At 38.9% G+C, this 27,744-nt stretch overlaps 1 protein-coding gene across 1 annotated transcript in view; it reads right to left on the reverse strand.

Moving 5' to 3' along the window:
- Positions 1 to 27,387, reverse strand: part of LOC123502805 (protein CIP2A-like) — an 82,239-nt gene extending 54,852 nt beyond the window's left edge. Inside the window, exons 1-8 of the mRNA XM_045252070.1 lie at positions 27,208 to 27,387; positions 20,338 to 20,637; positions 18,986 to 19,100; positions 14,470 to 14,640; positions 14,161 to 14,274; positions 12,055 to 12,188; positions 9,684 to 9,839; positions 1,005 to 1,134 (exon numbers count right to left, since the gene is read on the reverse strand). Coding sequence (XP_045108005.1) covers positions 1,005 to 1,134; positions 9,684 to 9,839; positions 12,055 to 12,188; positions 14,161 to 14,274; positions 14,470 to 14,640; positions 18,986 to 19,100; positions 20,338 to 20,624 — 1,107 coding nt within the window. The 5' untranslated portion in view covers positions 20,625 to 20,637; positions 27,208 to 27,387. The remainder of the gene's footprint in view (positions 1 to 1,004; positions 1,135 to 9,683; positions 9,840 to 12,054; positions 12,189 to 14,160; positions 14,275 to 14,469; positions 14,641 to 18,985; positions 19,101 to 20,337; positions 20,638 to 27,207) is intronic.
- Between the last annotated feature and the right edge of the window lie 357 nt (positions 27,388 to 27,744).

Genomic DNA, 27,744 nt, shown 5'->3' on the forward strand with positions numbered 1-27,744 from the left:
TTGTACGTTATGCGGACTTTTTGGTCAAACTTTATATAGTACGTTAAACCAGAAATTCGTTAAACAAACGGTCGTTAAGTGGAGTATTACTGTACCTACACCTGTGTACAGAAATTTAGATATGGGAAAACTGATTTGGGGAAATTAAGAGATTTCTTTGTTGCGATCAACTGGAGAAATATCAAGCAGGCACAGGACATTCAAGAAAAACAGAGTAAATTTAGAAGATATACAACACTGCTGTGGAGAATTTTTTTTTTTTTTATGCAAGAGGGAGAATTGTCAAGGGCAACAAAATATTAAAAATAAGAGGGCTACTTTGTGCCAAGAGGAAGAGTAAGCAAAAAACAAGAGGGAGTGGTTCATTACAGAATGCAAGATTGTTACAATAACTAAAATCAATGCTTGGAATAAAAGGAAAAAGAAAAACTATGAATAGATAGGAGGAATACATTAAAGCTAGGAACAAATATGTTCAGATATCAAGAAAGGAGAGAAGTTTGAGAGAAGAGTTAATCTTTAAAGACAGATGTGATGGCAGTGGTGCCAGCAGGATGAAATAAAAGAGGGAAAGATGAAGAAGTAAAGTTACTGAGGATGATTTTGACAAAATGCCAAAAGTTTCAAGGGGAGCTGGATTTTAAAAGATTTTTACATTTTCTATTAAGAAGTGTTTGGCAAGTTGAAGAACTGACCTGGTATGATTTAAAGGAGAATATATTAAGTGCATGAGATTCATGTGATGGAAGGCTCAAGTACCTTTTGTGGGCAACCTCTCCATCATGTAAAGTATGAGAACAGACTGTGTTAAGCCAAGGTTTGGAAGATTTAGTTTGAGAAAATGAGTAAAGAATGTTTTTAGAAACATAACCGAATCATAAAAAGAGGGAAACCTGTACTGTAGATAGTGATTGGTCTCTAGAAGCAACAAGTCCAGACCCTTGAGATCTAGATTTTAACCATAAGGGAGATACAAACACAAAGACAGTCAGAGCAAAACAAACCTTAATGGCCTCCACAAAAGTATCCCTGGATGCTTCAGTCAGAGTACTGGCAGCAGCCTTCGCCAGCAACTCTCTAACTACTTGCATAGCAATCTCTCCACATCCTTGGCACTTTATCCATTTAGTCACACTGAAAATCATAATTCAATGGTAAACCTTATATTTCTTATCAAGAATTCAAGCATCTCCGAGTTAACCCCTTCAGTACCATGACATGTTTCCATATTTATTCTGGTCACTATTTGATGATTTTATACACCTTCAGAAACTCGCGTCTTGATTAAAATAGTGAAGACTGTGGCCATTAAACTTCTGACCTCCATAGACTCTTCCTAATGTCACTAAGATGGTCTAATCATATACAGAAGTCAAGGTAAAAATGCATCCCAGTATTGAAGGGGCTAAAGTCTACAACAGATAGTTCATTTTTCTTAATCTTTCTAGAGATGATTAAGCCTACGGGAAAAAAACACATCACACAGGGAAGCCACACACACAATTTAGAATATCTAACTTCATAAATCTTGAAAATATCTTATTGGGCAGAGCAAACTTAAGTTTTCAATGCCTCAAAAACTCAATTCCTCAATCTATTAACTCAACACATCCTTACACACAACTATGACTCTTTTTTCAATGAGACTTAAATGTCCCTCTCTTTTAAACATAAGATCCTCATTTTTGCTTTTTTTAATTTAATAACTGGCCAAGGGAAACAAAAAGTTAGAAAAAGACACAGCTAGTTGCCATTCCTGTGGAGATTCAAAAGTGTTAGCCAAAAGAAAGGGGTAAATTTTCTTGAAACCTCTCTCTTAAATGAGTTAAATTCACTGGGATATTGGGAATACAGAAGCATGCAGGGAGTTCCAGAGTTTACCCGAGAAAAGAATGAATGATTGAGAGTACTGGTTAACTCTTGCATTGGGGAGTTGGACAGAATAATGGTGAGAGGAGGAAGAAAGCCTTGTGCAGCGAGGCCACAGAGGAGGGGAAGTATGCAAACAGCAAGATCAGAAGAGCAGTTAGCATGAAAACAACAATAAAATATAGGAAATTAGCAAGAGATGCAAAATTGCAGCAGTGAGGAGACTGAAAACAGTCAGTCAGAAGAAAGGCATTGATGAGACTAAAAAGTTTTGGATTCCACCTATCAAACAAAACTGTGCAAGTTGAACCCTGTACACATACAAAGAGTACTCCATACATGGGCAGTTGGGGGGATGAAAAAAAACTGGCAAAGGCACCTCAGAACACCCGACTTAATAGAAGCTGATATAGCAAAAGATGAGATGTAAAGTTTCCAGTTAAGATTATGAGTACAAGACAGACTTAAGATATTCAGTGTGGTACATGGGGACAGCTGAGTGTCATTGAAGATGGAATAGTTGTCTGGATGGTTATGTCAAGTTGTTAGAAGGAGGAATTCAGTTTTTGAGGCATTGAACACTACTAACTTTTCTCTGCCCCATTCAGAAATCTTAGAAAGATCAGAAGTCAGGCAATCTGTAGCATCCCTGCATGATCTGTTGGCTTCCTGAAGGGATGTTTGTCTCTGAAAAGATGTGGAAAAGTGCAGGGTGATGTCATCAGTGTAGGAGTGGATAGGGCAAGAAGTTCAGTTATGTATGAGGCAACAGCAAAGGTTTCACTGAAATCTCTAAAAGAGGATAACCAAGACTCAGTAATGAAAGCCAGTAGAGCAGCCATGACAGAAGCCAGATAGGAGATTGTGAGGTGACATGTTTGAGAATCTTCCTATTGAAGATGGATTAAAACTTTAGATAAGCAAGAAATTAAAGCTATAGGACAAGAGCTTGAGGGATTAGAATGGTCACCCTTTTAAGAAACAGGCTGAATGTAGGCAAACTTCCAGCAAGAAGGAAAGATAGAAGTCAACAGAAATAGTCAAAAGAGTTTAGCCAAGCAAGGTGCAAGTACGAAAGCACATGTTTTTGAGAATAATAGGAGGGACTCCATGAGGTCCATAAGCCTTCCAAGGGTTTAGTTCAGTGAGGGTATGGAAAACATCATTATGAAGAATCTTAATTGAAGGAATGAAATAGTCAGAGGGAGGAGGAGAGGGAGGAAGAGAAGAGTTCAGATTTAAAGACAGATGAGATGGCAATGGTGCCATCAGGATGAAATAAAGGAAGGAAAGATGAATAAGTAAAATTATTGGAGAACTTTTTGGCCAGATGCCAGAAGTTTCGAGGGGAATTGGAATTTAAAAGATTTTGACATTTTCTATTGACATTTTCTACTTATGAAGGAGTGTTTGGCGAGTTGAAGAACAAACAGACTCGTCATGATTCCAGGCAGAAATATAAGAACATAAGAAAGGAGGGAAGCTGCAAGAGGCCGCCAGGCCCATACGAGGCAGTCCTAGTGTGCTTAATTTATAAAGTGCATGAGATTCTGATGATGGAAGGTTCAAGTACCTTTTGCTGGCAACCTTTCTATCATGTATAGCACGAGAACAGGCTGTGTTAAACCAAGGTTTAGAAGGTTCAGATGAGAACAGGAGTGAGGAACGTACACCTCCATGCCAGACACTATCACCTCTGTTATATGTTCAGCACAAAGAGATGGGTCTCTGACAGAGAAACAGCAATCACACCAGGAAAAATCAGCATAATACCTCCTAAGGTCCCCCAAACTGGCAGAGATAAAATGCCAGAGGCACCTCCACTTTGGGGATCCTGAGGAGGGACTGGAGAAATAGAACAATATTTATTTATTTATTTATTTATTTTATGCAGGAGGGAAAACTGGCAAATTGCAACAAAAGATGGAAAAAAAAAGGTCATATGAGTTATCCAAAATTCAGGGACAAATATGTTGAAATCTCCCTCTTAAAAGAAGTCAAGTCAAAGGAAGATGGAAATACAGAAGCAGGCAGGAAGTTCCAAAGTTTACTAGAGGAAGGTATGAATGTACAATGGAGACTCAATACTCAAATGTCTTAACAGTTAATTTTTTTATTACTCGCACACAAAAGTTCAATTTAATACTCAAAAAAAAAAAAAAAAAAAAGCCTGAAAGTTGAACAGCCACACATGTGATTGTACACAAAAGCTCCTTGGCCTCTCCCTCCCACTTCTCTGCCAGTTGTGCTGTTTTGGTCATCAGAATAACATTTTTGTACTTTCTGTCATAGTTTTTCATTTATAATCTTACATTATCACCAAAGGCTTATTAGAGGTGAAAATATTTGGTAATCGAATGGCTGCACATATGGTCATACACAAAGCTCTGGCCTCTCCCTTCTCACCGCTGCCATTGTTCTGTTCTAATACTGTATTCCCAGTAATACCAGTACTATGGTATACTGGATGACAGTGCACATCCTTTGTCCTGCCGCAGTCTTGAGACAAAACAACATTCTTCTGCATTCAGTAGTTTTTCATTTAGAAACTTACGATGGCACCAAAGAGGCTTATTAGTGGTGAAAATAAGGTATCTAATGAAAGAGCAAGTGTTAGTGAGCCACAGCACTCCACTAGTGGGTTCACAGGAATCACATCAGGAGAAAAGTTACAAAGATGTTTTCATGGATGGTGACTTGTCCTTCAATGACCTCCCTCCTCCTCCCCACCCTTCTCCTCTCCTATTCTATGTTATCCATAACCAGCCTTCACTTATGCTATGTACAAAGCAAAATTTATATTATATATATATATATATATATATATATATATATATATATATATATATATATATATATATATATATATATATATATATATATATATATATATATATATATATATATATATATATATATATATATATATATATATATATATATATATATATATATATACTACTGACAGCAGCCCTTTTCTGTTCCCTCCTACTTGCTCTATCCTCATTTTCAATCCAAAGCTGGATGTTGCGCATACGTGCGTAACGACACCACTTGCTCTCGTGCCCACAATCTTGAATCTTCAGAATTTTCTACCATCTGGCTAAGACTTCAATGTCACTCTCTAACTAAATTCATCTGTGCTGTATACCTCTCACCTAACTCCTCTGACTATGTAAAATTCTTTGACTATTTGACTTCCAAGGTGGAGCACATCTTATCTCACTTTCCTTTTGCTGAGATCTCCATTTTAGGGGATTTCAATGTTCACCACCAGCTTTGGCTGGTGACCAACCTGGTGAACAAACCTTCAACTTTGCTATCCTTCATGACCTAGAGCAGCTAGTGAAGTTCCCTACCCGTATTCCTGACCGCCTTGGAGACACGCCCAACATTCTTGATCTTTTCCTAACCTCCAACCCTTCTGCTTACTCTGTTAAACTTTCCTCTCCGTTGGGCTCCTCCGACCACAATCTAATTTCCGTTACCAGTTCTATCACTCCAGTGCAGCCTCAGGACCCGCCTAAGCGGAGGTGCTTCTGGCATTTTAACTCTGCTAAATGGGAGGAACTAAGGCAGTACTATTCTGATTTCCCTTGGGATGATTATTGTTTTCATGTCAGAGATCCTTCTCTTTGTGCCGAGCGCATAACAGAGGTGATTATCTCTGGCATGGAGCTATACATTCCTCATACTTTCTCTAACCCTAAAGCTAAAAAGCCTTGGTTTAACTCTGCTTGTTCTCGTGCTGTCAATGATAGAGAGGCGGCTCACAAACGGTTCCGTAGCCATCCAACTGCTGAAACTCATGCCCTATATATTTCTGCCCGTAATCATGCCAAATCTATTCTCCAACTTACTAAAAACTCTTTCATCAATAGAAAATGTCAAAGTCTTTCCAATTCTAACTCCTCTCGAGATTTCTGGCATCTAGCCAATAATATCTCTAACAACTTTACTTCTTCGTCTTTCCCTCCTTTACTTCATCCAGATGGCTCTACAGCTGTCTCTTCTTTTTCTAAAGCTGAACTCTTCGCTCAAACCTTTGCTACCAACTCAACTTTGGATGATTCTGGGCATATTCCTCCTACTCCTCCACCCTCTGACTACTTCATCCCTAAAATTAAAATTCTTTATAAAGACGTTTTCCTGGCCCTCTCTGGCCTTGATTCTCGGAAGGCTTACGGTCCGGATGGAGTCCCTCCTGTTGTTCTCAAAAACTGTGCTTCCGAACTCGCTCACTGCCTGGTCAAACTCTTTCATCTGTGTCTCTACTTCTATTTATCCTTCTTGCTGGAAGTTTGCTCACATTCAACCTGTCCCTAAAAAAGGTGACCACTCCAATCCTTCTAACTACCGCCCTATAGCTTTGATTTCCTGCCTTTCTAAAGCCTTTGAGTCTATCCTTAATAGGAAGATAATGAGGCATCTATCAGCTCACAACCTTCTCTCTGATTGCCAGTATGGTTTCCGTAAAGGCAGATCTACTGGTGATCTTCTTACTTTCCTAACTGAATCTTGGTCATCCTCTTTAGGGACTTCGGTGAAACCTTTGCTGTCGGCCTTGACATATCGAAAGCCTTCGATAGAGTCTGGCACAAATCTTTAATTTCTAAACTACCCTCCTACGGATTCTATCCTTCTCTCTGTACCTTCATCTCCAGTTTCCTTTCCGATCGTTCTATTGCTGCTGTAGTAGACGGTCACTGTTCTTCCCTAAAACTATCAACAGTGGTGTTCCACAGGGTTCTGTCCTATCACCCACTCTCTTTCTATTATTCATCAATGATCTCCTAAATCTGACTCAATGCCCTATCCACTCCTATGCTGATGATACCACCCTGCATTATTCAACAGCGTTCAACAGACGCCCAACCCAACAACAATTAAATGACTCAAGGCGAGATGCTATAGGACGCCTAACTTCTGATCTTTCACTTGTTTCTGATTGGGGCAGAGAAAACCTGGTTTTGTTCAATGCCTCAAAACTCAATTTCTACAACTATCTACTCGACATAACCTTCCAGACAACTATCCTCTCTTCTTCAATAACACTCAACTTCCCCTCTCCTCTACATTAAACACACTCGGTCTATCCTTCACTAAAAATCTAAACTGGAAATTTCACATCTCTACTCTTGCTAAATCAGCTTCCAAGAAGTTAGGTGTCCTATGGCGTCTTCGTCCATTTTTCTCTCCCTCCCAGCTGCTTGCTCTGTACAAGGGCCTTATCCGCCCGTGTATGGAGTATGGCTCTCATGTCTGGGGGGGATCCACACACAGCTTTACTAAACAAGGTGGAATCTAAAGCTTTTCGTCTTATCAACTCTTCTCCTCTAACTGACTGTCTTGATTCTTTAAGTCACCGCCGCAATGTTGCATCTTTATCTGTCTTCTACCGCTGTTTTCATGCTGTCTGCTCTTCTGAACTTGCTAACTGCATGCCTTCCCCCCTCCTGCGGCCTCGCTGCACAAGACTCTCTACTTCTTCTCATCCCTATTCTGTCCATCTTCCTAATGCAAGAGTTAACCAGTATCTTCACTCCTTCATTCCCTACACTGGTAAACTCTGGAACTCTCTACCTGTGTCTGTATTTCCACCTGCCTATGACTTAAACTCTTTCAAAAGAGGAGTGTCAAGACACCTCTTACGTTAACTGGACCCTCCTTTTAGATTTTTCTGTTTTTCTCTTTCTACTTTTCTTTTAACAGGGCCTGGCAACCAGCGGGATTTTTTTTTCCAACACTGTGTTTGCCCTTGGCCAGTGCCCTTGTAATGTAAAAAAAAATAAATATATATATATATATATATATATATATATATATATATATATATATATATATATATATATATATATATATATATATATATATATATATATATATATATATATATATATATATATATATATATATATATATATATATATATATATATATATATATATATATATATATATATATATATATATATATATATATATATATATATATATATATATATATATATATATATATATATATATATATATATATATATATATATATATATATATATATATATATATATATATATATATATATATATATATATATATGTTGAGGTTTTGTTAAGATTAGAATGAACTGCCTGATTTATAGGTATCAATAGTTGAACTTTTTGATACTCGAGCAGCCATTTGAAACAAATCAAGTTCGAGTATGGAGACTCCACTGTACTGGTTAACTCTTATATTAGAGTTGAACAGAAGAAAGTCTTGTGTAGCGAGGCTGCAGGAGGAGGGGAGGCAGTTAGAGTAGAGCAGTTAGCATGAAAATAGCAATAAAAGATAACAAAGGATGCAACATTTCAGCTTTGAGAAAGAGGCTGAAGACAGTCGGTTAGAAGGGAGTTGATGAGATGAGAAGCTTTTGATTCCACCCTATCTAATAAAACTGTGTGAGTGGAACTCCCCAAAATATGTGAAGAGTACTCCATACAAGGATGGATAAGGCCCTTGTACAGAGTTGGCAGTTGGAGGGGTGAGAAAAACTGGTGAAAATGCCTCAGAATGCCTAACTTCATAGAAGTTCTTTTAGCAAGAGATAAGATATGAAGTTTCCAGTTTAGATTATGAGTAAAGGACAAACCGAGGATATTCAACGAAGATGGGGACAGCTGAGTGTCATTGAAGAAGAGGGGATAGTTGTCTGGATGGCTGTGTTGAGTTGACAGATGGAGGAATTGAGTTTTAGAGGTACTGAACACTACTATGATATATATATGAGGTTGTGATCAGAGGAGCCCAATGGAGAAGATAGGGTGATAGCATAAGCAGAAGGATTAAAGGTAAGGAAAAGATCAAGAATGTTGGGCATGTCTCCAAGACGGTCAGGAATATGAGTAAGGTGTTGCACCAGTTACTCTAGGTCATGGAGGATAGCAACGTTGATGGCTATTTCCCCAGGATGGTCAGAGAAGGGAGAGGAAAGCTAAAGCTGGTGGTGAACATTGAAATCTCCAAGAATGGAGATCTCCGTGAAGGGGTAGAGGGCCAAAATATGCTCCATTTTGGAGTTTAAATAGTAATAAAATTTACTATAGTCCAAGTTAGGCAAGAGACAGACAGCACAGATGAAATTAGAGAACGAGTTGAAGCCAGAAGGTGAAAAACTTGTAAGATTCAAGAGCGTGGGCATGAGAGCAAGTTAAGTCGTTGCACACATACACGCAACATCCAGCTTTGGAACAAAAATGAGAACAGAGAAAGTAGGAGGGAACAAAGAAGAGGCTACTGTCAGTTGCCTGAGACAGCTGTGTTTTGGTGAGGAAAAGATGAGGTTTAATAGAGGAGTGGTGGTGTTCTACAGATTGAAAATTAGATCTTAAGACTATAAATGTTGCAGAAGTTAGACATCTTTCCTTTACTTTTGATCTAAACTGAAAACTTCACATCTCATGTCTAGCTGAAGCAGCTTCTATGAAGCTAGACATTCTGAGTCATCTCCAGCAGCTTCTCTCACCCCATCAAGAGTTAACTCTGTACAGACTCATCCACCCATGCATGAAGTATGCTTCACATGTATGGGGGGGGGGGGGTTCCACTTGCTACTTTTTAGGTAGGGTATAATAAAAGTTTTCATTTTATCAATTCCTCTCCTCTGACTAACCATCTTCAGCCTCTTTCTTACTGTTGCAATGTTGCACCTCTTACTATCATGTGTCCCTATTTTCATGCCAACTGCTTTTCTGAACATTGTATTTAGATAAACCACAGATACCTGTAATTCATTCCAGCTGAGTCCAGTGCCTAACTGGTTACACATATACTTACTTCACAAATATATCTTCATGGAGTGACTTGGTATCTTGATGGTTGAACTTGACAAGGCAGCACATAAAGTTCAGGAGTGCCTCAGCGAGCAGCTCAGAAATATCGTGTGTCATGTATTTGAGCAGCAGCTGCAAATAAGTGTCATAATTCTGGTACCTGAAAAGAAAAACATTTTATGACTTACTTCTTGATGATGTTCTGCATGCATCACTAGCTCTCCTGGAACAGATGAGGTGCCTCTGTGCTGCAATCAGCTGTGATTCCTTCATAAACCAATATGGAACCCCAAACAAACATCTTGCAAAATCATGTGATTCCTAAGATTTGCCATACTAGCACAGAAAATAAGAATTTTATTGCAAATGTAGAAAAACTAGAAAAAATTTAAACTAGAAAAATGATTTCCAAGATGTTTTGCTGGTATGGCAAGTCTTGGAAGTCACAAGATTCCCATGGATTGTTTGCCAAGTCAAAGCACAAGTGCGGCCATTTAGAGCTCAAAATTTTGTTAAACAACCAATTTACTTGAAAAGAGAGACGTTCAGCAACAGAGGTTCCACTGTATGTTGTTATCACCCCTCTGGCCGTTGTTACAACTAGATTACCTTTCCCCAGGCTATCACCTCCATAGCCTAGTGCAGTGCTCAAATACACACTTACAGGGGCCTTCTAGCCTTCTGCAGTGGCTAACTAACAGTTGCAGATTCTGTTCCCTGTTACATCTGCCACTCTCTGAGCCAGCCTCCTCTCCCTGAGTTGCCTTATAATCCAGTGCGGGATATAAAACAAAGCATAAACAATTGAGGTTACCACTCAGTTTGATCTTCCCACCAACAAGGAAGCAATGCAACAAATTAAATTGACTTGCTGGAAAGAACAGCCTGCCGTGTTCTGGGGTCAAACAGTTATGACACAGAACACACAGCGATGAGGATTGTAGTATTTTGTGAAATACTGCTGTCACAAGAGACAACAGAACAAATCCACCTATATAACATCACACAGTCTCCAGCTGGGTAATATTATGTACAGCCTCTTAGACATCACCTCACACAATCAAAATCAGGGGAGTATATGTGCATACACAGCTGCCAACATGCATAAACTGTTCAGGACATTGAAGCCAGCACCATTCAGTAATACAACATGGAAACATGAACATTTAGACAACAAAATAAAACAGAGGATAATCTTTGCCCTCTCCATCTCACAAAAGACCCAACTCACCTTGCTGGGGAATTACAGTTGCTCACAATGTTGAACCTAAGGACTAAATGGCTTCAGAGAGCTTTTGGGCAAACACCAACAGTAATCACCACATGACGGCTTACAAGACACATCTCAATTTGGGCAGGCATTGAAGTTGGGGGGAAGGGGCTGTTTCTGTGGTGTAAAAGTGATCACACATTGTTTGGCTTTGACTCAAGGGCCACTGTTGCCCTAGACTTACAACCAGCCACTGGCTTGAGCTGAACCTTGGCCTTGTAAGACGTAGGTCCATTCTCTATGACTTTCTTGTGGGAAAAAGGTGTCTTACAAGGCATCAAATAGTGTGTTAAAAGCAAAGAAACTAGTGCATATACAATGAAGCCAAATAATATAAATCATATACTCTGTTAACCCACCCACTTGCATCCCATCTGTCTCCCCCTACCTCTTTCTACACTGACAATAACACACTCTCTCTCTGACATCAGGTTGGTAGCCAAGTACAGAGCACATTACTCTGAGTCAGGCACACTCAGAGAGGGCTGGACACAGGCCGGCTGCACAACTCCTCCCTTCAAGGCATGCTTACTCATACAACAGAAACAATTAGATTTAAAAAAAATTCTAGTGGCATTCTTTAGGTTTTGGATGAATTTTGACTTTATCATTATTAAGAGCAACTCTGACTAAACAGTATGCAAGACTCAAAACAAAGAAACAAGAAAGATGGTCAAAATGTAATGAGAAAGATGACACTGAATTTATATGCGAACTGGGGAGTGGGACACTCGACTACACGTCAGGAATGCAATGCAATACAATGCAATTTTCTCTCTCTCTCTCTTTCTCAAGGATGTAGTTGTATTACTATGATGCTTTCAACAGTGTCAACAAGGAAATGGAGTAAGTCCCAACAAATGGTGACTTCCGTCCCTCATAACAAGAGAGTAGCATCATTATACTGACCTACTTCAACAACACATCCTGACCATACTACACATTCAGCCTTTTGATAAGTGACAAGGCTCTACAGGATAAAAGTTGACTGCCTCACATGATAACTGATTAATAAATTTAGATGACTGGTATATTGAAACAATGTACCAAAGAAAAATGGACATACAATGATATTTTTAGTATTGTTGCAACAAGGTGTACTTACTCTCTGAGGACGGGTTCAAAGGATGTAACCAGAGCCAACTCTTCAAAGACATCAGCAGCAAGCTGCAGCCATGCCACTCTCTTCTCTTTAAAACCCTCAATGGCAACAGTGAAGATCATATCAACAGTTTTACTCTGTAGAAGAGAGTCCATCTTAAGGATCAGATATCCTAATGAACCAACAGTTTCTATTGAAACATTAATTAAAAGTTCTTAGTCAATTGGAATGGGATTTCCATTTTGTTTTAATTCATATCATACCAAGTGCAGAGAATGGTTGCTTCTTTAATCAATAAACATGGGCAATAATCAAGTGATGTGATATGATGGACTGAGTTCACAACCTCCTCACACAAGACCAGAACATTTCCCACCACAGAATGTTCATTGAGTCTTTAGTATTCTGTTGCAACATAACAAACACACCTTTGTATTCACCTCTAGTTAACACGATTCAGTGAACTGAGGCACAATAGTATGCCTTTCCTCTTATTAATTTTGTCTTCCCCAGAAAAAAAAATTGAAATAAATAAATGAATTAAGAAAGACGAGGACTAAGCTGGTAGGCTTACAGCAGACTAGGCAACCTTAAATACTATGAGGTATATAAGGAACAAAGTTGACCTTATCTTTTTTCTTAGAGAAAATATTAGTATTAGTGTGTGTATCTTGTGTAATATGTACTGTATAGTTCAAACTTTTGTTATATTTTAATTAAAGTAAAATGTTTATTCTTTTTGTATTAGTTACAAATGGCTTATCTAGGGTAAAAAAAACATTAGATTTCCTTTAAAAAACATTGAAAATTGGTTTAAAAACATTTCATTGCTTTATAAATATCAAATAGCTTTTAAAAATTTTAATCAAATCAGATAATCATATAATCACTAACTGGATTTAAAAGATTTTTGGCATCCAAACCAGATAATCAAATCAGACTGATGAGCTGGCCAATCAGTAATCACTAATCAGAATGCTATATTTTGAATCTCACCCATCTCTGATAATTATAATAATAATAATAATAATAATAATAACAAAGATAGTAATTATTATCATTTCTTCACATTATATAATAATGTAAATAAATAAAAAAAATTGCAAAACACCTCCTCAGGTTCCCTAAATTGGCTGAGAAAAAACTGGTGGATACACCTCAACCTCGGGAGACCCTGAAGAGAAGTACATCTCCCTAACTGAAGAACAAACCAGTATTAATAATCTTCACAAATAATCTCAAGAACTGAAGAACAAACCAGTATTCTCAATTTTTACATATAATCTTGAGAACTCCCTGCCTGGCTGCTTCCACACTGTCCTGCCACTTGACTAATCTTGAGAACTCCCTGCCTGGCTGCTTCCACACTGTCCTGCCTCTTGACTAATCTTGAGAACTCCCTGCCTGGCTGCTTCCACACTGTCCTGCCTCTTGACTAATCTTGAGAACTCCCTGCCTGGCTGCTTCCACACTGTCCTGCCTCTTGACTAATCTTGAGAACTCCCTGCCTGGCTGCTTCCACACTGTCCTGCCTCTTGACTAATCTTGAGAACTCCCTGCCTGGCTGCTTCCACACTGTCCTGCCTCTTGACTAATCTTGAGAACTCCCTGCCTGGCTGCTTCCACACTGTCCTGCCTCTTGACTAATCTTGATAAATCCCTGCCTGGCTGCTTCCACACTTTATCCTGCCTCTTGACTCACACTATTTCAACAGTTTGGCAGCAAGGCATACTAAATTTTGAACCACTCCTCTTTGTTTTAACTTATAACTTTTTTTTTGTGTGTGTTTTTGTATAAACATCTGATCCATTTTAAATTCAGGTTGCAGATTATCAAAGTTAACCCCTTCAATACCATGATGCGTTTACATATTCATTCTGCTTACTATTTGGTTATTTTATACAGCTTCAGAAACTTTTGTGGGTTATTAAAATAGTGAAGTCTGTGGCCATTCATCTTCAGACCTCCATAGACCTTCCCTAATGTCAATACAATGGTCTAAACGTACACAAATCTCAAGGTAAAAATGTGTCCCAGTATTGAAGCGGTTAAGAATTTTCACACTTTAATTTTAAACTATGAACTCAATCTTTTATGTCATTACTCACATTTGAGAAAATTTCCTCACTCAATTCAGGGTGAACAAGGAACATCACTTCCAAAACCAGCAATCTGACGTACATTGTTGCATTCTTCATGCCAGACAAAGATGTCAGCAGCATCTAAAAACAAGGTAATTCATCCATTATTTATGCTCCCCATGGCCTAAAAACTTACAAAATAAAAATGTACCACCAATAGATCTATGACCAATGAACACGGTATATCTATTTGCATCAACCACAGACAAAGTGATAGGTGTGCTCAAATACACATTACAAATAGTGTCATGAGCTTAGCCTTTATTTGTCCCTTACCTTGTTATTGGGGATACGACGCAAATACTCCACCACATCAGAGCTGGATCGACACAGGTTGGCCAAGATCTGAATGGCTGCCAGAAGGGACTCCTCTCCAGCAATCCCCTTTGTCACTGTGGCTGCCAAGAATGGGACCAGCTCCATGATCCATCCTTCCAAATATGCAATCTGCCATCAAGCATGTCCAGTGAGTGACCACACACAGCAACACCTCAGCACCAATAATGACTACTATAAGACTGTGTATGAACAGATTGATAACTTGGGAGGAGACTATCCAATGAGTGACCACACACAGGAACACCTCAACCTCAACACCAATTCAGTTCGCAGTATATCAAAGTTAACCCCTTCAATACCATGATGTGTTTCCATATTCATTCTGCTTACTATTTGGTTATTTTATACAGCTTCAGAAACTTATGTGGGTTACTAAAATAGTGAAGTCTGTGGCCATTCATCTTCAGACCTCCACAGACCTTTCCTAATCGTACACAAATCTCAAGGTAAAAATGTGTCCCAGTATTGAAGCGGTTAAGTATTTTCACACTATTACAGTAAGCCCCCACACTTGGTAAATTAATTAGTCCAGCGAAACTACCGCCAAATGCGAATTTCGCCAAACACGAATTCATTATACCATACAAATTGCTTAAAAAATGCCTCAATCAGTCTTTGGTCAATGCCAAAGTCCCTCTTTTGTCCCCTAAAATACCATCTTTCCAGCTGAATTAAAATCTTTTGCCTTCACATATTAGAACACATGTACAAAACAGACCAATAAACAATAAATAAAGCTAATAAGACATGACATAAAAGGCTGTAACTCCCATTTTTCCACCCGTTTCCCTCACCCACTTTCATCCTTGTCGTGGCGCCACCACCATTGTCCTTCCCACCATCAGTATCACCTGTTGTGCTGGTAGAAGCCATGTTGGCGGTAAATCACCATAATTCATTCCCACGCTAGCAGAACAGAGAGTAGAAAAAACAATATGGCTGAAGGGGACTCACACTGCGTTCTGATAGGTTTAGAGAGAGGTCTGACGTCACCGGAGAGCCGCGTGGTTTGCCGTGTGGCCGCCAAGTTTAAATTAAAATCGCCAAGCGTGCACTTGGTGGTCCGTGGCGGCCCTACCGCCAAAAGTGAATTTCGACAAGCTGAGATTCGCCAAGTGCGGGGCCTTACTATATGAAATTAAGTATGAAAAGACTGATGGGAGACTGTCCCATGAGTGACCACACACAGGAACACCTCAACACCAATAATGACTACTATAAGGCTGAGTATGAACAGATTGATAACTTGGGAGAGATGTCTGCCAAGAACACATCAATACTTCCACTCAATTATTAATCATCTTTCTAAACTATGAGATATGTGGACGTCTAGGTATACGCCAGTACATGCCACCATTTCTTACTGGACATGGCATGAACAATGGCCATTTTGGTACTGTACTGCTGGGTTACAAGGTAAACTCCTTAACTTTTGTCTCTCCCCTACTCTCTGCCAGGTAACACAGGCTATTTTGTTAAAGGACATGAACACAATAGAGTCTTCACTGCCAGAAATTCAAACCCAGAGCTTATTGATCATGAATTGTGTGTGGTGACCATTACAGAACTGAGTTGCATCATTCTTATACTGAGGATCTAATTTCCGTAGTCAAAACAATTGCTCATTAAATGCCACACAAAATTTAAACCTATATCAACTGCCATTTGGGATACTTTTGTATTTGCTGCATGGCATACAAGGAGACAATGGGACAGTAAGGAAACAATTGACCTCCAATATTTTAACTTGTAAAATGCGATAAGGCAAGATATCTAAACAAAATTTCTCAAAGACCAATTTATAAATCATGTGCAAAGATCACAAGTTGTGTCCTCTGTAGTGTCTTTTTTATGTAGGAGAAATACCAGCCAAGGTCAACAAATATAGCTTAAAAAATGCCCACTGAAGTGACAATTTCCATAGAGACAAAAACAATGATAAAAAAACTGAAGATAAGTGTCTTGAAACCTCCCTCTTAAAAAGTTCAAGACATAGGAAGATAGAAATACTGAAGCAGGCAGGGAGTTCTGCAATTCACCAGAGAAAGAGATGAATGATTCAGAATACTGATCAGCATTTGCATTAGAAAGTTGGACAGAATAGGGATGAGAGGAAGAAGAAAGTCTTGTGCAGCGAGGCTGTACAAGGAGGGGAGGCATGCAGTTAACAAGGTCAGAGAAGCAGTTGCCATGGAAAAAGCTGCAGAAGATAGCAAGAGATGCAACATTGTAGGGATGGAAAAGAGGTTGAAGACAGTCAATTAGAAAAAGACAAGTTAATGAGCTGAAAGGCTTATGATTCAACCCATTTATGCAAAGATAAAGTCCAAAACATATTAAGTATAGAAGAGGGGGTCATTTGAGTGTCACTGAGAAAGAGGGGATAGTTGACTGGGAGCTTGTGTTGAATTGATAGATGAAGGAATTGAGTTTCTGATGCACTGAACACAACTAAGTTTCCTCTGCCACAATCAGAAATTTTAAAGAGATCAAAACTCAGGCATTCTGTAGCTCCCCTAAGAGATCTGTTTACTTCCTGAAAGGAAGAATAGTATATGAAAAGACTTGGAAAGGTGCAGAGTGGTATTACCTGTGCAAGAATGGATAGGACAAGAAGTTTAGTTTAGATCACTGATGAATAATGGGAAGAGAGTGGGTGACAAGACAGAACCCTGAGCAACACCACTATTAATGGATTTAGAAGAACAGTGACCATCAACCACAGCAACGATAAAACAGTCCACACAAAAATTTGAGATGAAGTTAGAGAGAGAAGAATAGAAGCCATAAGCAGATAGTTTGGAATTCAAAGATTTGTGATAGACTCTATCAATATAGCTTTTGATATGTCTATGGCAACAGCAGAAGTTTTATAAAAATCTCTAAAAGAAGACCAAGACTCAGTAAGGAAAGCCAGAAAATCAGCAGAAGGGAATTCTTGACAGAAACCATACTAGAAATCAGATAGAAGATTGTGAAGTGTTTAAGAATCTTTTTGTTGAGATATATGGAGGAGAGAAAAAAAAAAAAAAAAAAAAAAAAGATAAGCAGGAGATTAAAGCAATGTAAGTAAACTTCCAGCAAGAGGGAAAGGTAGAAGTTGAGTTTGGCCAGGCAAGGTACAAGCAAGGAAGTACATTTTTTGAGAATAACAGGAGGGACCCCATCAGGACCAAAACCTTCCGAGGGTTTAGGCCAACGAGGGCATGGAAAACATCATTACAAAGAAGAACTTGAATTGTAGGCCTGAAAAAGTCAGAGGGAGGGACAAGCTCAGAATCATCCAAGGGGGAGTTGTAAGCAAAGGTTTGAGAGAAGAGTTCAGCTTTAAAGACAGAAGAGATGGCAGTGTTGCCATCAGGATGAAATAAAGAAGGGAAAGATGAAGAGGTGAAGTTATTGGATATGTTTTTGGCTAGATGCCAGAAGTCAAGAGGGAAGATGGTGTTTGAAAGATTCTGACATTTTTTTATTTATGAAGGAGTGTTTGGCAAGTTGAAGAACAGACTTGGCATGATTCCAGGCACAAATATAAAGTGCATGAGATTCAGGAGACGGAAGGCTCAAATACCATTTGTGGGCAATCTCTCTATCATAGACGTTTTTCTATTTATGAAGGAATGTTTGGCAAGTTGAAGAACAGACTTGGCATGATTCCGGGCACATATATAAAGGGCGTGAGATTCAGGAGACGGAAGGCTCAAGTACCTATTGTGGGCAACCTCTCTATCATGTATAGCATGAGAACAGACTGTGTTAAACCAAGGTTTAGAAAGTTTAGGCTGAGAAAAAGAATGGGGAATGTATGCCTCCATGCCAGACAATATCACCTCTGTTATGAGTTCAGCACATAGAGATGGGTCTCTGACACGGAAACAGTAATCATTCCAGGGAAAATCAGAGTAAAATCTTCTCAGCTCCCACAACAACTAGCAGAGGCAAAACACCAGAGGCACTTCTGCTTTGGGGGATCCTGAGGAGGAATTGGAGAAATAGGACAAGACACAAAAAATGAGATTGTGATCAGAGGAAACCAACAAAGAAGATAAGGTAACGGCATAAGCAGAAGGATTAAAGGTAAGGAAGAGATCAAGAATGTCAGGTGCTGCACCAGTTGCTCTAGGTCATGGAGGATAGCAAAGTTGAAGGCAAGTTCAACAGGATGGTCAGTGTAGGGAGAGGAAAGCCAAAGCTGGTGGTGAACATTGAAATCTCCAAGAATAGAGATTACCACAAAAGGATATAGACAATGTGCTCCACTTTATAATTAAAAAAGTCAAAGAATTTACTATAGTCAGAGGAGTTAAGGGAGAGATAGACAGCACATAAATTTAGTTAAATAGTGACTATTGAGTTGAAGCCAGATGGTGGAAAATTTGGAAGATTCAAGAATGTGGGTCTCCTTTTGAAAAGCTTGATCATTAATGGACAATACTTAGAAACTACTCCTTACCTTAATTTTGTAAGAGGTCATGCTCAGAAGATTTAAAGTCTTGAGGTGATTTTCTTTGGAGAGTTTTGACTCCACCAGAAAATTGCTCAAGACAGGAACTATCTTCACATTGTCTCTGAAGAGAAGATATTAACCATTAGTCTTCACTTACTGAACACACACACAGTAAAATGTTCAAATATCTGCACTGCAAAAACAAATAACAACCAAGTAATCCACACACAATAAGAGATAATGGTTTCCAATCACTTCATTTCCATTACTTCTATTGCAATAAGGGTGCACCACTCCCAGCATGAACAGTTGCCACACTGCCTCAAATGCATCCATCCTGGCTTCCACAAACGTATCCCTTTTCTGGACTCAGTTGTCAAAATTTCCATCAACAGATACAGTATTTCTCAATTTATGCATGTTTAGATTATGCTATTTTGAAATATCACAAGGTAAAAAGCCTTGTCATTTTTTTTCAAATTATGCAATTATGGCAAATGGTTTAGTTTGGTGATGCAGCCACCAGGTGTTCCCTCAGCCATCATGCTGTCCCTTTGCATGGTGCCCCTTTATATGAGTTCCCTAAAACAATAATGATTATTTTGTAATTACCATATGCATCTATAAGAGATGATAAAAATGTTACAAACAAAGTGTTGATGTCTCTCTGCTCTTCTTTCTCAGTGCCTTGCCAAGCATATCGTACACATCCCACAACTCATATCCTTCAACTTAAGGTGGGTTCACACATGTCAATATGCGGCTGTCAATGTTGCCCGCTAGAGGTATCGGGTTGAATTTAGTGCCCGGGGGCTGGAGCTGATACTAGCAAAACAAGACTGACACACTGTCTTGAGCAGTCGCTGGCAGCTTTCTTTACATTGTGATATAACGGAAGAAGGTTTGAACATGTGGCACCCAGAGGCAGAGAAGATTGTGAGGTGAATGCAATGCTCCACACTTGGTATATACTGTACAGCTTGGTTCAGTAATCATGTTTACTTCATGTGACTTTTACATTACATGATCTCTTCAAGAATGTATCCCTCACATAAATTAAGAAATACCTGTATCTATTTTCACTTATATTTATTTATCTATTTGTTTTATTTATCTATTTTTTGTTTTGAGGGAGACACCAGCCAAGGGCAAAGAAAGGTCCACTAACGTGCCAATCCTCAAGTTACTCCTGACTCACCTCTGTCTCTGGCACAGTAAGCCAATTTAATATGTTCAGATGTATAAGCACAAAATTTGGTATTTAACAGATCTAAAAAAATCAGCACATCTCTTGACATTCCTTCATAATAAAAAGATGTTTAAGAACCATCTACCAACAGCAAGCAATGGTGTGTTACCTGAGAGCCTCCCTAATGGTGTGGGACTCTGAGATGTGAGTGAGGAGGGTTAACACTTTCCCCACCATGGTTGACTTGGTCTCAGCGTGGGTGAGGAGCTTCTCCAGGCACATGTACAGCTCCACACTCTCCAGGGAAGTGGGCTCAAACACTTCCACATTGCTCACCAAAGACAAGCTCTGCAGTTGCTTCTGGAGGGCAACAGAGTTTTTGTCTGACCTGCTCCTAAGGTAGTCATAGGCAGCCGTGGTGCAGTCTTTGATCTGCTGCCTGGAGGTAATCATCATGCCAGTAACACGCCTGGAAGATAAGATGGTGGTGGTGGTGGTAGTAGTAATAGTAATAATAATAATAATAATAATAATAATAATAATAATAATATTAATAATGATAACAATAATAATAACAACAATAACAACAATAAGAAGAAGCCAAGTTTTATTGGCCACAGAATGCCAGACTTGAGATCTCTCTAAAATTTCTGACTGGAGCGGAGGAAACTTGGCAGTGTTCAATGCCTAAAAAACTCAATTCCTCCATCTATCAACTCGACACAACCTTCCAGACAACTATCCCTCTTCTTCAATGACACTCAACTGTCTCCCTCTTCTTCACTGAACAACCTTGGTCTGTCCTTTACTTATAATGTAAACTGGAAACTTCACATCTCATCTCTTGCTAAAACTGCTTCTATTAAGTTGGGAGATTAAGATGATTACCATCACCTAGTTCTTTTTATTGGCCATGATTTCTCTTGACCACCACTACAATGAACCATGGCCAATATAAGCAAGCCAATACAATAAAGGTGCAGGAACTGATAGCATACCACCAGAAAATTATAAAGTGTGGAAATGATGCAGTAGGTGGTCGGATGTTTCCCATTGTGTGACCTGGCAAGGAGGCAAGAACTACCACATGAAGGAACAATGTAGTTATTACTGCAATTTTTTTTAAGAAAACGATTACAGGAGAGTGAAATTGTGAATAGAGAAAAATTTTGCTAAATATGCCAGGAATTTATGGGAGAGATTTAAAATATTAATGGAATAAATGGTCGGTGAGGCACAAGAAAGATTTAGAATGGAAAAAGTTTCTTAAATCATTATGTAAAAGAACCTCTGGCCTACAGCAAAAAGAGTCAGTTCCCAAAGAGAACAACCAAATAAACAATCCAAAGTTGGAGAATAAATGTTCAAAACCTCCCTTTTGACAAGGCATCGGAACGAGGAATACAGAAGCAAACAGAAAATTCCAAAGTTTACCAGAAAAGTTACCAAAGATTGAGAATACTGGTTAATTCTTGGATTAGAGAGGTGGTCAGAATAGGGGTGAGAGACAGTAGAAACTATCCAGGTACAAAAATCAAAAGAGCAGTCAGTATCAAAATAACAATAAAAGATAGCATGATGTACAACACTGAGGCAATAACACAGACTGCAATGACTTGGAAGAAGGGAGTTGATAAAATTCTCAAGTTAGATTACTAGTAAAGGGCAGACTGAGGGTGTTCGAGTTAGAGGAGGAAGATAGAGGATTGTCACTGAAGAAGAAGATGTGATAGTTATCTGGAGGACAGTCCATTATTATTTTTAATCAGTTTTTAAATCTTTAGCTCTCAATATAAGATGGAAGTTACTTGATTTATATAATTTGACCTGGTCATAATATTTAGAAACATCAAGTCTGGTGTTCTGTGGCTTCCCTGCATGAACTGCTTACTTCCTGAATGTTTGCATGTCTCAGAAAAGATGTGAAAAGATACAGAGTGATACCATCATTTCCAGGTCAATAAGAAAATATAAAAGAGATCAGTAAAATGAAGGCATGCCAGAGTATCACTCACTTGCAGGGATCATGAAAGGAAGAAACATGTATAAGGCTGTGAAGGTGTAGCTGAAGGAATACAATGCATCCATCCTCCAACACTGACTTGTGAATTGGACATGGATTAGGGAACAGTAATCAAGAGTGTGCTGTGGCAATCAATGAAATGGAGTGATAATGAGACCTGGAATGAGTGTGTGTATGAGTTAGAAACAGTTATCAAGAGTGTGTACTGTGGCAATTAATGAAGTGGAGTGATAATAAGACATGGAATGAGTGCATGTACAAGTGCAATAAATTTGTGAAGGGAAATGGTGGGAAGGAAAAATTCTAGGAAGGTATGGCTACACTGAAAAGACAAAGAGCAAACACTTTATTAAGAATGTGTATGTCAGAGCAGTATGTGAAACTGGTGATACCTGAGGCCAACATCTGTATAAGCTAGAACAGAATGTTTGAAGGCTTCTTTGTTGTAGCCAACCTTTTAGAGGATACAGGTAACTCTTGCTTTACGCGTGTTTAATTTACGCGGTTTTGTTAATACGCAACCAAAAAAATATTATATACTATCACTATTTCGCGGTTCAACTTTCATGGCCTCACTGTTTCACAGATTTTATACATACTCATAGATAAGTTCTGCGGATTTTTTCGCTATAACATGGGGTCCGTGGCATCACTTACAAATACTGTACGTACAGTAATTTGGTAATTTGGTGTGTAATAACGACAACAATGTACATTACTATGAATGTTAAGTACTGTGCAAGTATTGTTTGTATACATATACGGGTTCCCCGCTGCTTTGCGGTTTGCAATAAAAATGAAAAAAATACAGCCATATTGCGGGAAAACACGTTGTTTCGTGCTGATGCGTGAGAGAGAAGGTTTCCCAGCATGCCAAACAAAAAGATGAATTGACTCAGAGGCTTTGTACATACCCACGGGCACTCATACAAGGCGCATGATTGGTTCCTGGCACGAGATTGACCAATGAGAGCAAGAATGGATTTACCCCATCAGCTGATTGGCTGCACATCATTGGAGCCTCACCCAACATCTTCCCTTGTTGTATCTCGCCAGTCTCCCAGTCTCATCCACGCTGTTGACTGTTTCGCATACTGTTTCTTAGTTTTGTGTTTGCGATAACTTTTTTTTGTTTAAGTAGTGATTCGTTAAGCCCTTACAATGCCACCTAAGCGCTGTGCCCCTGCGAAAGCTTCCTCTAGAAAAAGGAAGATGATGACCATCAGTGAAAAAGTTAAACTTTTGGATATGATCAAAGAGGGCAGAAGAGGGTGAGTGTTACGTATCGTACGAGAGGGGAGAAAGAGAGAGAGCAAATGTATAATTACTGTATAAGGTTTTATAATTAAATAGATTTAAGTAAAATACTGTATATGTAAAGTATAAATACTGTTTAAATATTTTAAACATTCTGGTACCCACATACACATACACAAAAATTCCTTAAGGGAGGCAAATCCTACTTCGCTGTTCTGGTATCCATTAACCGCGATACACGAGGGATCACTGTAATTAATCAAATTTGCGCGAATGGTTTGCTTATATGCATTTTGGCCTAACTGCATTTTCAAACTGTGCACCAAAGAGTGGACAGCGACGGTGAGTGCTTGTGAGGGGTGAAAACATTGGCGTCCTGTGTTTATTTTTTTCCTAGTGTTTACTTTTATACTGTGGGGTTATTTTTGATAAGTGGATTTTTGATAAAGTGGAAAAGCTCAGAGGAAGATGGTGACTGACTGTGGTGTGAGCGGTGAAGGCAGTGACGCAGTGGGTGTTGTGTTTACATATTCTTTGTTTTGTTGTTTTCTCTTATTATTTTTTTGCTTTTTCTTATTATTTCTTGCTTTTCCCTTTACTTTAAATACACTTCTAGTACTTAGAATGGTAAATAATAAAAACATGTTAATTTAGCCAAATAAATAGAGAATTTTGCAAAATTTTTGGGACCACATCCCAAATCCCCCATATTATTTATTGTTTCTTATGAGAATTACAAGTATGTTTTACACAAATTTTGATATACGCAATGCCTCTTGGAACGCATCTATCGCGTAAATTGAGAGTTACCTGTACTTCTTGAGGGAGCAAGGCATCAGCGGAGATAGAAAACTTGAGAATATACAAGATGGTATCAAAGTTCTAAGGCTAATTCCATGATATGTTAAAAATGTTGATGTATGCACTATGCAGAGGGCATGCTGTGTGACTGAGCAGTAATGGTCATTGAAGCCATGTAGTACTTGACATCACTATGAATCTAATAATCTGTAGCAGGAGTGTTTTGTGACCACTTGCACATGCTCAACACGTGAACACTGTACTTGTGCTTAATTTTAAGTATGTAATTACAAGTATGTAATATTAAGATATTTCTCCCTGTAAGATGTATATTTTCAGCTTCCGAGCTGCTTATGTTTAAATAAACCGTTTATCATTATCATTATTATTATTATCTGTACTATCTTAAACTAAATCAGGCAGTGAGAGCTTTCCATGGCTTTAAACTTAAGTACAGTGGAACCTTGGTTGCTGAACGTCTCCCTTTTCAAAAAAAATTGATTTCACAACAAAATTTTTGAGCTCAAAATTGCCCCAGCTGTCATACTATAACTTGGTTGCCAAATAATACATGGAAATGTCTATGGCCAAACCAATTGGTTGATTTCTTGCCGAGATTTGGCCAAAATACACCTTGACTCAGCATGCACCCCATGCTCCCGGCAGCATGTATCCTCTATCAAAGTGTGCCTCTCAGTTGAAATAAACAAAAGATCGTCAGTGCTAGAGTAATGATGTGTAACCAACAGCAAGATGGCATATGCTGATCTTTCTGATGACATTCTTCATGCATCACTAACTGTCCTGGATGAGGTGAGGTGTTTCTGGTGTGATCACCTGTATGTATATATATATATATATATATATATATATATATATATATATATATATATATATATATATATATATATATATATACAGTGGTACAAAGTGGCAGAAGAATGTCACCAACCCTCTTGATGCTACAAACAACCGGGAATTTTTCTGTAGACGGGTTTTATCATCTGCCGCTAAGCAGGACATATTGGAACTGAAACATTTCATGCCATGTTGAAAACAAATCACTATCCTACTTTACCTATTCTAACTCAAACCTAACCTAAGCTCCTTGGTGAATATTACTGCTGGGGTCAAAGGGACCATTGAAGCTTCCATCTGAAAATTTTATGATTTAAATTAGGTAAAATCTGTAAAATGCCGAAGAAATCCTGGTACCATTTGATTAATAGAAATACCAAACCATAAGTAACTATTTTCAGTAAATAAACTTAAGAAAATGAAGCCGTACTGTCAACACTACCTTCAACCTTCCACCAATCCTCAATGTCTCACAGCTTTACTGTCCATTCCTACAACATGACAGCTTTCAAGAGAGCAACATCAACAACCCTTGGTAACTAAATTGGCTCTGGATACACCACGTCTTATTCTTTTTGATGGCACATAGTAATTTTTATCATGTAATGTTTTTTGTTTTTTTCTTGGCTGCCATCATTGATGTCAAAAACTACTACTATTGCACATGGTTTCTGCCAATGGAACAATTGTTCTTGAATTAAAAGATAGGGGGTGATGAAAACCTTAAAACTTTATTAGGGGGGATTGACTTGAGAACCTCTGATCTAACCTAACCTCTAATATAAACGTAACATATATGCAACCCGATCTTACCTTACTGAGGAGAAGAGACCTTAGATGAGATGTAAAGCACAGTATTGACCTATTTTCTTATAGTAGATCTATTTTTCCTGATGGCATGAAATGTTTCCTTTCCCACAGGTCCTGCTTCATGCTACATACAAAAACTTGGCACGGTGGGCTTTGTGAAAGAGTGGAAGGAAACAATCCAAGAATAAGGAGGTGTAGTCCAGCTACACTGAACCATTACCTAAAATATTTCTTCTATACTTTAACTGAAACTGATAAAATAGATTAAGTGACTTTAATCACTTACTTCAAAGCATGACAAGTCCTGCCACTTACGGTGACACAAGTCCTTCTCTTATTAATGAGACAGTAACAAAGAAAACAGATAATGGATGTACCATTGACTGTTGTTAGGAAGACTTAACAACGCTTTCCCTGCCGCTGTCCACTTATGTTCAAAACAAACTCTACTAAAAAACATAGACATAAATCAGGCAAACTGCATGACAGTTTTTATAAGAAATTTACTATAGTTAAATAAGACATGATCCCCATGTATGGGGACCACAAATTGTAGAGGATTTCGCTGCAGGACTTAGCCCTGTTAATGGGCCAAATATTTAGAATTAGTATATAATGTATTGTGTACTTGTAAGTGTATCTTTAAGTACTGATGACGAGGTCGCTGTGCGACTGATACAGGATAACCTACATGGGCCCTGGTGGCCCTTTGTTATCTTATTATTTATGTTATGTTAGTCACAAACCATCACCTCCTCCACCTCAAGAGGCTAAGTAAGCTCCAGACACCTGTGTGTAACTGTTGGTGAGGCCTACAGAGGTGGTGAACTGTTGGTGATGCCTACAGAGGTGGTGAACTGTTGGTGATGCCTACAGAAGCGGTGTAACTGTTGGTGAGGCCTACAGAGGTGGTGAACTGTTGGTGAGGCCTACAGAGGCGGTGTAACTGTTGGTGATGCCTACAGAGGTGGTGAACTGTTGGTGATGCCTACAGAAGCGGTGTAACTGTTGGTGAGGCCTACAGAGGCGGTGTAACTGTTGGTGAGGCCTACAGAGGCGGTGTAACTGTTGGTGAGGCCTACAGAGGCGGTGTAACTGTTGGTGAGGCCTACAGAGGCGGCTACACAACAGGTAAGTGTGCACCAAGAGGCTGTAGGGCAAGGTTTCCTAAACCTTTGTCTCCTTTTCTCTACCATTCATGCTTCGTTAACTACAAGATTATTTCCATGTTACACACCTTCACTGTTCACTCAGTATTTTACAATACCTTTAAACTGACTTGATACTCACAGCTCTATAATATTAGAGTGTTTGTGGCGCGGCTCCACCCCGCTCGGCTGTGTTTGTATTGTGTGGCGCGGGCCGCGGGCTGTCTTCAACTGTCTTGATCTTGATCTTGATCTTGATGCTACAGGTGGCTCGGGATCGCTCCAGAGCCAAGCCTTTGGATCGGCTGCTCCTGTAGAGGACAAAAAAAAAAAAAAAAAAAAAAAAAAAAAGAAAGAAAAAAAGTAGCATTTCTCTTCGTTAATGATCCCTACACCTCGCTCGCCACATTCTTTCCAGATACTCCTTCACAGCCTCCATCATCCTTTCACTCGTCTCTCTACACAGTCCCAGCAGCAACACCATCCATTCCCTTCCTGTCTTCTCCACTCTTTCATTCCTATTATGCCCTAATTCACTCAAGATCACTTGCATCATCTCATGCCTGTCTCTCTCATACTTCTCACACTCCAGCATGACATGCTCCACCGTCTCGTCCTCCCCCATGTCACACATCTGGCACACCTTGCTGCGGGACTCAGACCACCTGTAGTTCCTTGC

The sequence above is a fragment of the Portunus trituberculatus genome, chromosome 12 (assembly GCF_017591435.1).
Source record: "Portunus trituberculatus isolate SZX2019 chromosome 12, ASM1759143v1, whole genome shotgun sequence".
NCBI lineage: Eukaryota > Metazoa > Arthropoda > Malacostraca > Decapoda > Portunidae > Portunus > Portunus trituberculatus.